This window comes from Orycteropus afer, unplaced genomic scaffold (assembly GCF_000298275.1).
Source record: "Orycteropus afer afer isolate SDZICR_OR568_19922 unplaced genomic scaffold, OryAfe1.0 scaffold00022, whole genome shotgun sequence".
Taxonomy (NCBI): domain Eukaryota; kingdom Metazoa; phylum Chordata; class Mammalia; order Tubulidentata; family Orycteropodidae; genus Orycteropus; species Orycteropus afer.
The window spans coordinates 8,827,145-8,838,200 of record NW_006921609.1 but is presented as its reverse complement, the minus strand read 5'-3'; the positions used below and the strand labels follow the sequence as shown (position 1 = coordinate 8,838,200).

The following is an 11,056-nucleotide window of genomic DNA, read 5'->3' as shown; positions in this document are numbered from 1 at the left end:
TGAATTTGGGAAAGTGGAAGTTGTCAAAAATGAAATGGAACTGATAAATATCAATATCCTAGGCCTTAGTGAGCTGAAATGGACTGATATTGGCCGTTTTGAATCAGAAAATGCTATGATCTGCTATGCAGGGTGTCTTTGTTATCTAGTGCGCTCTAACAGAAAATACCACAAGTGGATGAATTTAACGAGCAGGGATTTATTCTCTTATAGTTCAGGAGGCTAGAAGTCTGAGTTCAAAGCACCAGCTCTATAGGCTGGGTGAAAGCCCCTTGACTTTGGCCTTCAGTTCTGCCTCTTGCTCCCAGCCCACTGGAGCTGAAGGCGTCTCTTAACTCAGGCAGCTTTTGGCTGCTGAGGCTGACAAACCTAAGGATGACAATTAAAATGGCACAGTTCTAAGATTATCAAGCAACATGTCAGGGCACTAGTTTAAGTCCAGAACCATCCCAAGATCGGCAGGCAACATGGCATGCTGCTGAATGGAGACTCAGCTACAGGCAGGATCCATGCGTGCCAAAAAGCTCAGAGACCTTTCTCAAAGCTTCTTCTTATGCACTGGAAACAGACCACATCCCTATGGCAGCTACTCAGCTGCTCACAGCAGATTCCACCAGGGAACTGATTACCAGTCTCATCATGGAGAATAACTACATCCTGCTGCCTAGCCACTCAAAACCAGGCCTAGACAAGTTGGCATATAACCTTAACTACCACACAGGTTATGACAAATTGAAGAGGAATGGTGTTGCTCTCATCATCAAAAAGAATATCTCAAGACCAATCCTGAAGTACAATGCTGTCAGTGATGGGATAATAGCCATACGCCTGCAAGGAAGACAGATTAATTCTACTATTGTGCAATATTACGTACCAATTAATAAAGCCACAAATGCAGAAATTGAAGACTTTTACCAACTGATGCAGTCTGAAATTGACCAAACATACAGTCAAGATGTATTGATAATTGTTGGTACTTGGAATATGAAAATTGGAAACTAAGAAGAATCATCAATAGTTGTAAAATATGGCCTTTGTGATAGAAATGACACTAGAGATTGCACGATAGAATTTTGCAAAACCAATGACTTATTATTTGCAAATACCTTTTTTAAAACACGTAAATGACAGCTATACACATTGATCTTGATAGATGGGATACACTGGAATCAGATCAACCATATTTGTGGAAAGAGAAGATGGAGAAGCTCAGTATCATCAGTCTAACCAAGGCCAGTAGCTGACTGTGGAACAGACCTTCATCTGCAAGTTCACAAGAGCCAAAATAAATTCTGTCTCACCTGAATTTAGAGGCCATCTAAAGAACACATTTGAAGTCTTGAACACCAATGACGGACAAATTGTGGGATGACAGCAAGAACGTCATACATGAAGAAAGCAATAGGTCATTAAAAAGAATAGGGAGAAAAATACAGAACAAATGTCAGAAGAGACTCTGAAACTTGCTCTTGAACATAGAGTAGATAATGTGAATGGAAGAAATGATGAAGTAAAAGAGCTGAACAGAAGATTTCAAAGGGCACTTGGGAATACAAAGTAAAGTATTATAATGACATGTGCAAAAGCCTGGAGTTAGAAAACCAAAGGGAAGAACACACTTGACATTTCTCAAACTGAAAGAACTGAAGAAAGAATCCAAGCCTTGAGTTGCAACATTGAAGAACTCTGTGGATAAAATATTGAATGATGCTAGAAGCATCAAAAGATGGAAAGAATACACAGTCACCATATCAAAGAGAATTTATCGATGTCCAACTATTTCAGGAGGTGGCATATGATTAAGGACCACTGGTACTGAAGAAAGAAGTTAAGACTGCACTGCAGGAATTGGTGAAAATGAAAGATCTAACAATTGATAAATGCCCATTCAGATTGTTGTTTCAACAAATGAATGCAGTGCTGGAGGCCCTTGCTCATTTATACCAAGAAATTTGGAACACAGCTACCTGGTCAACTGACTGGAAAAGATCTATATTTGTGGACATTGCAAAGAAAGGTGATCCAACAGAATGTGAGAATTATGGAACAATATTATTAATATCACATGCAAGTAAAATCTTGCTGAAGATAATTTAAAAAAAAAAAAGTTATAGCAGTATATTGACAAAGATCTTCCAGATATGCAAGCTGGATTCAGAAGAGAATGAACAAAGGATATCATTGCTGATGTCAGGTGGATCTTGGCTGAAAGCAAAGATGAAGGATGGCCATTCTCACTTCCAAGGAGCACTCAGGCTCTACTTCTTCCAGGACATATTTGTTCATTCTTCTGGAAGTCCATGGAAATTTTAGTATTCTTCACCATCAACACAATGCAAAGGCATCAACTCTTCTTTGGTCTTCCTTATTCATCGCCCAGGTTTCACAGATGTATGAGGCGACTGGAACTACCATGGCTTGGGTCACAAACATCTTAGTCCTTAAAGTAATTTCTTTGCTTCTTAATACTTTAAAGAGGTCTTTTGCAGCAGATTTTCCCAGTGCAATACAACATCTGATTTTGTGACTGCTGCTTCCATGAGTGTTGATTGCGGATCCAAGTAAAATGAAATTCCTGACAATTTCAGTATTTTCTCCATTTATAATGATGTTGCTTATTGGTCTAGTTGTGAGGATTTTAGTTATATATTTTTTTAATGCTGAGTTGTAATCCATACTGAAGACTGTAGTCCAAGTGCTTCAAGTCATCTTCACTTTCAGCAAGCAAAGAAAGTTGTGACATCTGTATAGCACAAGTTGTTAATGGTTCTTCCTGCTATGTTCTTCTTCATGTAGTCCAGCTTCTCAGATGATTTTCTCAGCATATAGATTGAATAAGTACGGTGAAAGGATATAACCATGATGTACACCCTTCTTGATTTTAACCCCTTGCAGTATCCCCTTGCTCTGTTCAAATGACAGCCTCTTGGTCTATTTATAGGTTCCTCATGAGAACAACTAAGTGTTTTGGAATTCTTTGCAATGTTATGCATAATTTGTTATGCTCTACACAGCAGAAACCTGTTGTATAATCAATAAAAACAAGTAGATATCTGAAATAGACTATGCTTAGAGTGACTTGCCTCAAACTCACACATTTCTCAAACCAGACTGTTCAACTCTGTAACCACCAGTCTATGTGTTTAGGTCAATATTGGGTATGATCAGACAAACTCAGTGGTAAAATAGGAGGCAGAATAAAGTGAGGGTTACTTCTTTCTTATTTCTATAGCCAAAAATTCTAGTCAAATTTACAGTCTACTGTTATATTTATATTTATTCTCTATTAAATTGCTCTTAAATTTTACATAACTTTAGCATGTCTTCCTACTTTAAGAAAGAGTACTGACTAGTTATACAATTCTCTTTGTTGGTGGTAGAGGGATAGATACGTGTGTGGAGATGTAATATCTAAAATTGCTTCATAATATTTTTCTCAGAACTTATGCTTGTAACGGAAGTTTCTCAACATGAAATGTCATCAATTTGGCCTCACTCAGGAAGTTGCAAGGCACTTGACTGTAACCTCAGTGAATTGAATGCTGTCTAAAATCTAATTATTCAACTGCCTATCATTTAAGAGCTTCAAAAGTTATTTTATTTCTTAACTAACTCCCTTGACAATTTAACTGATTAAAAAAATGCTTCTGATAAAATTCTTCAGGATGAAAGTATAGTCATGTTATGTCAGCAATATAGAGAGTGAAAACCATGAATTAAAATTTTTTATCATTAATCATCTGAATTATGCATTTTTTTATCAAAATCTATTATGAGGATTTGATACATATACCTGGAATAAAATTTCCCTAATTATGCATCTTGTCACAACATAATTCAGATTGCAAATACATAAAATCTTGGGCATCAGAATAATCATTTCATTTCAGAAGGCATCACTTGGCTGGTTCCAGTGAGGAGGATGTAGGCCAAAGGGCCGTTATTGGCATATACTTTGGCAGCATGTATGTTCTATGCCTACATACTATTGAGTGAATAAATAAATAAAGGATACTAGGAATTGTGTCTCATTTTCACCAATTTTCAAATTAGAAACACTGAGCTAGTGTGATCACCCTGTAAATACTCCAATATCAGCCCTTTAGGAATCTCTCTTCCCCTGCTTCAGTGCACTCAAGTTCTCTGCAGTACTTCTGCTCAAAAACCTCTACCTAAATCCATGATTTACTCTTCATAGGCTCAGGCTTATATTTCTCTCCAAGCGGAAGGCAGCAGGCATCTAAGTCCCTCAGCTCCCTCACAGCCTTGATGAACTTTTTTTTTTTTGCCTTTTTACTCCCCTTTCTCCAGCTTTTCATAGTCAAGAGGGGAAAAAAAAAGAAAAAAGAAAAAGTGTCTTCCTTCTGCTGATTTCCCCTTCCCTGAAGTTAGAGAGGTGAGGGTAGAGCATCAGGAAACTGGTTGCCAGGTGAAGGTGGCAGTGCTCATTTAATGTGGTTTATACTTTAGCTGCTGTGCTCCTGCCATGGGCTCATCCTTCCTTGTGCCTCATGGTGTCCCCACTTCTTTCTCTCCTTCCCTCATTGCAGGGAATCACTCTTCCTCTGCTCCAGTGTCCATACAATTTATGCATTTGTGCTCAAAAGTCTCTCCCTATATCCTTGATTGGATACCAGACTTTCATTTAGAAAGAACTGATATTGTGGCTGAGTAACCTTCACAGATGATTTCCACCATTTTATAATCAAGTCATTCCTTAGATTCTTCCCAACCTATGGTTTCCTGGAAACTCCATAAAGAAGTTGTACTCAGCCTCTCTAAGGCAGCAAGTTGACTGATGTTTAGAAATTATAGTCAGTGACTATGGCATGTCCAAGGAGGTCTTAAAATAGTCTGTTTGATGTGGTACCCATAGCAGAAGAGAAACCATGAAAGGGGGCAGCATTTTGGACTTTAGAGATTGAAAGACCATTTTCCTACTGGAGAAAGAAGATTAGAAGTAGGCATGAGCTTTATTCATGATGTAGGTACTGCAAAAATTAAATTTCATGGATCAAAAAAAGAAAGAAAAACCCTAGAAATTACCAGTGCAATGCTGACCCCCAGCATTGGAAATAACACTTTTTATTTCCTGATTTTTCCTAAGATGGTACATTTTATGTGGTTCAAAAATTTATTGGTTTATTGGTTCAATTAGATTGATTTGAATCTAAAGATGGAATCTATTATATAGGAATAATCATTATTTTCAATACATTCCAATAAATATCTCCAAAATGCCCAGTCTGTAACAAGTATTACAGTAGGCACCAGATATTTAAAAAGTGATACAAATAATCTCTGTCAGAAGAAAGTCAGTCTTCTGGGAGGACGATTGCCATATAAATAAAATATAAAATAAGTGCTATGACCAACAGAGATACTTACAAGATGACACAGAAGCACAAAGAAGAGAACACCAAAGAGACTCATGGATGACTGCACAGTGTAAGCAAATTTTGTGATGAGTCTTAGAGAGGATAGGAAGACTAATGTTGTAGGAAACAGAAGGAGTAATTGCGGAAAATAAAAGCATCTGAAAAGTCACATAGTCCATACTGACTTCAGGAAATTGCAAGTAGAGTCTTATGGCTGGGGTGTAGAGTGAGGAGGGAGATGAAAGATATGACTTATACAGTAGATTAAAAAATGGTTGTGAAGGACTCCTATAACCTGGAAGAAAGATTCAATAATTACACTAAAGACAATGAGAATCCATCAAAAAAAAAGTAAGGAGGGAAGTATGCGAATTGATCTGTGGGTTAGAAAGATCTTTCTGGAGGCTTTATGGAGAATGGATCAGAAGGTGGGGCACTGGGAGAACAAAGGTAAGCTAGAAAGCAAAAAAATTGCAACAGTCCACACATGAAACCATCAGGTTCTAAAGCAAGACAGTGACCATGGGGATGGAGATCAAACTATGACTATGAAAGTTTTCCTAGAAGTGGAATCCATAGGACTTGATTATTTATTGAATCTTTATGAGGATAGCTGTGAGATAAAGTGAGACTTTGGGTGACTGAAAAAAAAACAAACTCACTGCCGTCAAGTTGGATCTGATGCAAAGTGACCCCTGCTTGGGTTTCCAAGTTGGATCTGACTCATGGTGACCCCTCCTTGAGTTTCCAAGGCAGTGTCACTACAGAAGTAGATTGCCCAACCTTCCTTCTGAGGAGTGGCTGGTCAGTTTGAACCGCCAGCCTTCTGGTTGGCAGTCAAATGCCTTAGGCACTATGCTACCAGAGCTCCCCATAGGTTAAAGAGGAGGATTGGGAGTAAAAGAGAAAATCAAAGATTTGGAGAGAAAATCAGAGATTTTGGCTATGTTGCTGTTATTCAGGAAGGTGGAATTATTCATGGATCTAGGGTTCAGGAGACAGACTGAGGCTAATCAGTGTGGGAATAACTACTACTACTACTACTACTACTAAAAGGGTAGAAAAGACTGAGCATAAAGTCTCAGGTACAAAATAGGTTCTTTAAAGATCTAATATTAAAGTACCCTAAGTTACACTATTCTAGAAAATATAATACATACATAGATTTTTTTAATTATTAAAATTAAGGTATTTCAAAATTAAAATTTTTTACCCCAAAGGTAAAATATCTGTACAACTATTAAAATCAGTTTCATTAAATTAGATTGACAATATATAATTTTCTATATTTTATAGTACATGATAGAATAAGACATCAACAACAATAATGATCAAACTCGACTTTGGATGAAGATAAAATGTCTCCAATATTAACTCACACTTCCATAGTAAATATAAAAATGAGTGTAGATATGGCTCGAACAAATCAATTAAACAGGGACATGCTATTTATTTAATAATATACACAAATTGAAAACTGGCAGGTATGATGAAAGTAAGTTTTTTTTTTTTTGCAGATATTACCATTCTACATTTGTAAAATAATACAGATAAAGCATATGTCACACATACCAAAACACTTACATTATATCTTTTTCTAATACAGACAAGTGAGATATTAACACCAAACATTTAAAATAATATACATGTTATTTACAATAATTGGAAATGTTAGTATTATAAACTATTATGTACAATCATTCAGACTAAATCATGCAAACTTTGGGCTCTATTTACAAATAGTCCTGTTTTATTTGATCTTTTAGCTCAAGAAGAATGAAAATGGAAGGGATCTGTAGATCTATAGTTGAGAGTATGCATTCAGCCACTGGGCTCTGTGATAGTAATCTTCTGTACCATGGAAGGCAGATTTTCTGACTCCAGATCTTCTTTGCCATTATCTGAATTTTCTGATGAAATATAACAACCAGAGTCCCTTGGGCAGTCATCTAACTGTGACTTATTTAAGGAGGTGTCTGGGCTTATGGATAGGGGCACAGGTTCATTTTCTTGATCTTGAAGAGCTGTAAATAGAAAAGAGGGCAGGGATTAGACAAAGCCAAAACAAGTTTTATTCATGTATTCACTCGTCTTCAAGCACTATAATATTTTAAGTGTTCCAACATTGACTTCTTTACAATTGAAACATCTGCAAGTAAAAAATATATTTGTTTATTTTAAAACATATATATACACTCAAATATTAAAGGTACTGTTTTATTAGAAGGCAAAATTTGCCCTTTCTTACTCACTTGCACTTTCATTGTATTCATGTGAACTGCCTACATAAGATCAATATGGGCTCTCATTTTACATTAATAATAAGTTGCCAAAAAAAGCAGATTGTATCCACAGTATGACTGATGCCTTGTCCAAATCCTCCTTAAAGTATCATTAGAAAAAGTCGTTTGTAGTTTAAATGTACAATCCAGGTCAATATAGTGAACTTTGCGAACACTTCCAGAATATGCTAATGTACGTTCATAACAACAATAACAACATGGATAACAATGTATAGTAGAACTACAATTACCTGGAATTTAACTAATAAAACTTTAAGTATCTAGAATTTTCCTATGTTTGCATTGATCATGAAAATATAATAAATTAGGTTGACTTTAGAGAGTAAAATACCAAAACTTCCATTAAATCCGTCTTATAAATATTTAGTTTGTCTTCTACATCTTTGTCTGTAGTTCTGAATAACAATCAATTATGTTCATAGATAATTCTATGTCATCAAAGCAGTATTCTAGATTAAGAAGCACTGTCTTTTAGGGGAAAAAAAAATAGAGAAGAATCAAAGGTATTTCCAAAGAACCTAAGCAACCTTATAGTTTAGACCTTACTATTTTCACGTATCCTTTGGCACCAACTTTCTCATTTCAATGTGACATTTCTTTCTATGTCTTCCCTGACACCAGTAGGTGGGTGTTTCTCTGCATCATAAGCTGAGTTTCTCAAAGACATGAATCACAAGTCACCACCTCTCAGCTATATTAGCATATCTTCCTCTTTCCCCTTCTAACCTTGAGACACCCCCACTTTCAATGTTTGAATAGTGTCACATTAGAAGAACTAAGCATGTACATTTCAGGTTTAGGCAAAATACCTGCAGAGGCTAAGCACTTCATGCCATCCCAGTTAGAAGAAAGTAAATCCCAACTTGGAAGAATGAAATTGTATAATTTTTCTCAAATTGTTATAATGCCAACTAATTTATCTTTATAAGACCCATCCTTTATCTTGCCAACTTGTATCCTGCTTTTTAAATGTATTCTCAAGGCTCCAGGTATCTTACAAACATGAGTTTATATCCTATTGTGGATCCATTTGTTCTCAACTTACTTGGCAAGAGAGAATTAAGCCCTGGTGCCCTAAAGTATCCTTGTAGGTAATGAATTAGCTTTTCTTCGATGTGACTAGAATAGTACTAGTTTTGTATAATTCTCCATGAGAGAATCATTTTCTGTATTCTGTTATTTAGATAAGGAACACTGATTGAGAAAGGCTGGAAAAAAATGATAAAAATTGCTTATTGTCTACTCATATTCCGAATGAATTGTATAAATTCTTTTAACTTTTCTTCAAGGCTGTTATTTGCAAAAATGAAACGATATTTATGTCATTCTTCTGCATCTTCTCTGCCTTTGCTACAACTTTAATCGTGAATTTTAATATCACATCTCATTATGTTGTAACTAGTCCTATGTCTGTGGGTATGTATGTATACCCAATAAGCAGTTACCATCCAATTGATTACAAATCATGGTGACACCTTGTGTGTCACAGTAGAACTATACCTCATAAGGTTTTCAATAGCTGATTTTTCAGAAGTAGATTCCCAGGCTTTTCTTTCAAGGTGCTTCTAGGTGGACTTGAACCTCCAACATTTTGGTTAGCAGCCAAGCATATTAATAGTTTGTACCACACAGAGTCCAATACTAGGGTGTGTGTGTGTGTGTGCGTGTGTGTGTATATATATTTGTTGTTGTTATGTGCCGTCGAGTCAAACCCAACTCATAGCGACCCCTCCTTGGGTTTCCGAGGCAGTATCACTATGGAAGTAGGATTGCCCTTCCTTCCTTCCGAGGAGTGGCTGGTGGGTTTGAACCGCCAGCCGTCTGGTTAGCAGGTAAGTGTCTTAGCCACTATGCTACCAGAGCTCCTATATATATATAAAACACTGTCATGGAGTGGGTTCCAGATCATAGTGACCCCCAATGGGTTTCCAAGACGGTAAGTCTTTAAAGAAGTAAAATGCCCCATATTTCTTCTGTGGAGGGGTTGGTGGGTTTGAACTGCCAATCTTCTGGTTATCAGTCAAATACCTTAAGCACTGCCTTCAGAGCTCCTTAATGCTAGGTATAAAGAATTTTAATTTAAACATGCAACTATTGTAATTGTTATTTTAAAATTTTAACTACTGTAAAGTGTTTTGTATGTATCAGTATAATCATCTTTCAGTTTGGACTGGTTTACTTAATGAATATCAGTAATTCACCTTTTTTAAAAATAACATTTTAGTGTGTTATACATGAAAGTATACACAGCAAATTAGGTTCCTCTTTAACAATTTTTGTATAAATTGCTCTGTGCCATTGGTTATAGGTTTTACAATGTGTCAGCATCCTCATTATTTCCATTCTATTTGTTCTATTTCCACTGCTCTAGCTTCCCTTCTCTTCCTTGCCTTCTCATCTTTGCTTTTGGGTAACTGTTGACTGTTTGGTTTCATATACACCTACTTCTCACTTATTGACTATCCCATTATCCAACATTTCACTTTCATGGCAATTGTAAAAACATCCACCATCCAATTATTTTTCACATTAATGATGTACATCTAACAGATACTGAAGTGTGAGGTGAGAGTAATGCTGGCTGTGATGGTTAAGGTTATGTATCAACTTGGCTGGGCTATGACTCTAAGTGGTTTGGAAGTTATGTAATCATATAATTTGGCTATGAACAATGTAATCATCTCCTGTTTTGTAATTTAATTTGATGTGGTCATCTTTCATTTTCACATAATGACCAGATCTTTGGAACCTAACCATGTCAATAAATGAGGACTGGGTGTAGTTAATTGTGTAAGGGAGTAAGTTACTCACAGGTGATATTGTTTTCCCCTGACACTATGGTCCCAAGTGTTTTGAGCTTGTAAACCAATCCTGTGAGTTGTTTGGATATGTCTAGGAAGCCTCTATAACTGTTTTTCTTATGTTTTTTTTTTTTAGATATGTGGATATATATGCCAAACCAAAAGCAAACCCACTGGTATTGGGTTGATTCTGACTCATAGCAACCCCCACTGGGTTTCCAAGGTGCTAAATCTTTATGGAAGTAGATTGCTCCATCTTTCTTCCTTTTGTGGAACAGGGTTATATATACAAATGTGTGTATAAATATTCATACAGATACACCTATACATACACATGCATTTACTAGCATATGCCTTTCTATACACACATATATATATCCATGTCTACCTATGTAAGCACACACATATTTTTCAGTTGTTTTTACTGTTGCAATATTATATATGTTATGTTGTTGTTGTTGTTGTTATGTGCCGTAGAGTCGGCCCCGACTCATAGCGACCCCTCCTTGGGTTTCCGAGGCAGTATCACTACGGAAGTAGGATTGCCCAACCTTCCTTCCGAGGAGTGGCTGGT

General features: G+C 36.4%; 1 protein-coding gene across 1 annotated transcript in view; it reads right to left on the bottom strand.

The window, feature by feature from the left end:
• Nucleotides 1-7,199: 7,199 nt before the first annotated feature.
• The window catches only part of SAMSN1 (SAM domain, SH3 domain and nuclear localization signals 1), a 258,586-nt gene continuing 254,729 nt past the window's right edge, over nt 7,200-11,056 (bottom strand). The window contains exon 12 of the mRNA XM_007934912.1: nt 7,200-7,402. Coding sequence (XP_007933103.1) covers nt 7,200-7,402 — 203 coding nt within the window. The remainder of the gene's footprint in view (nt 7,403-11,056) is intronic.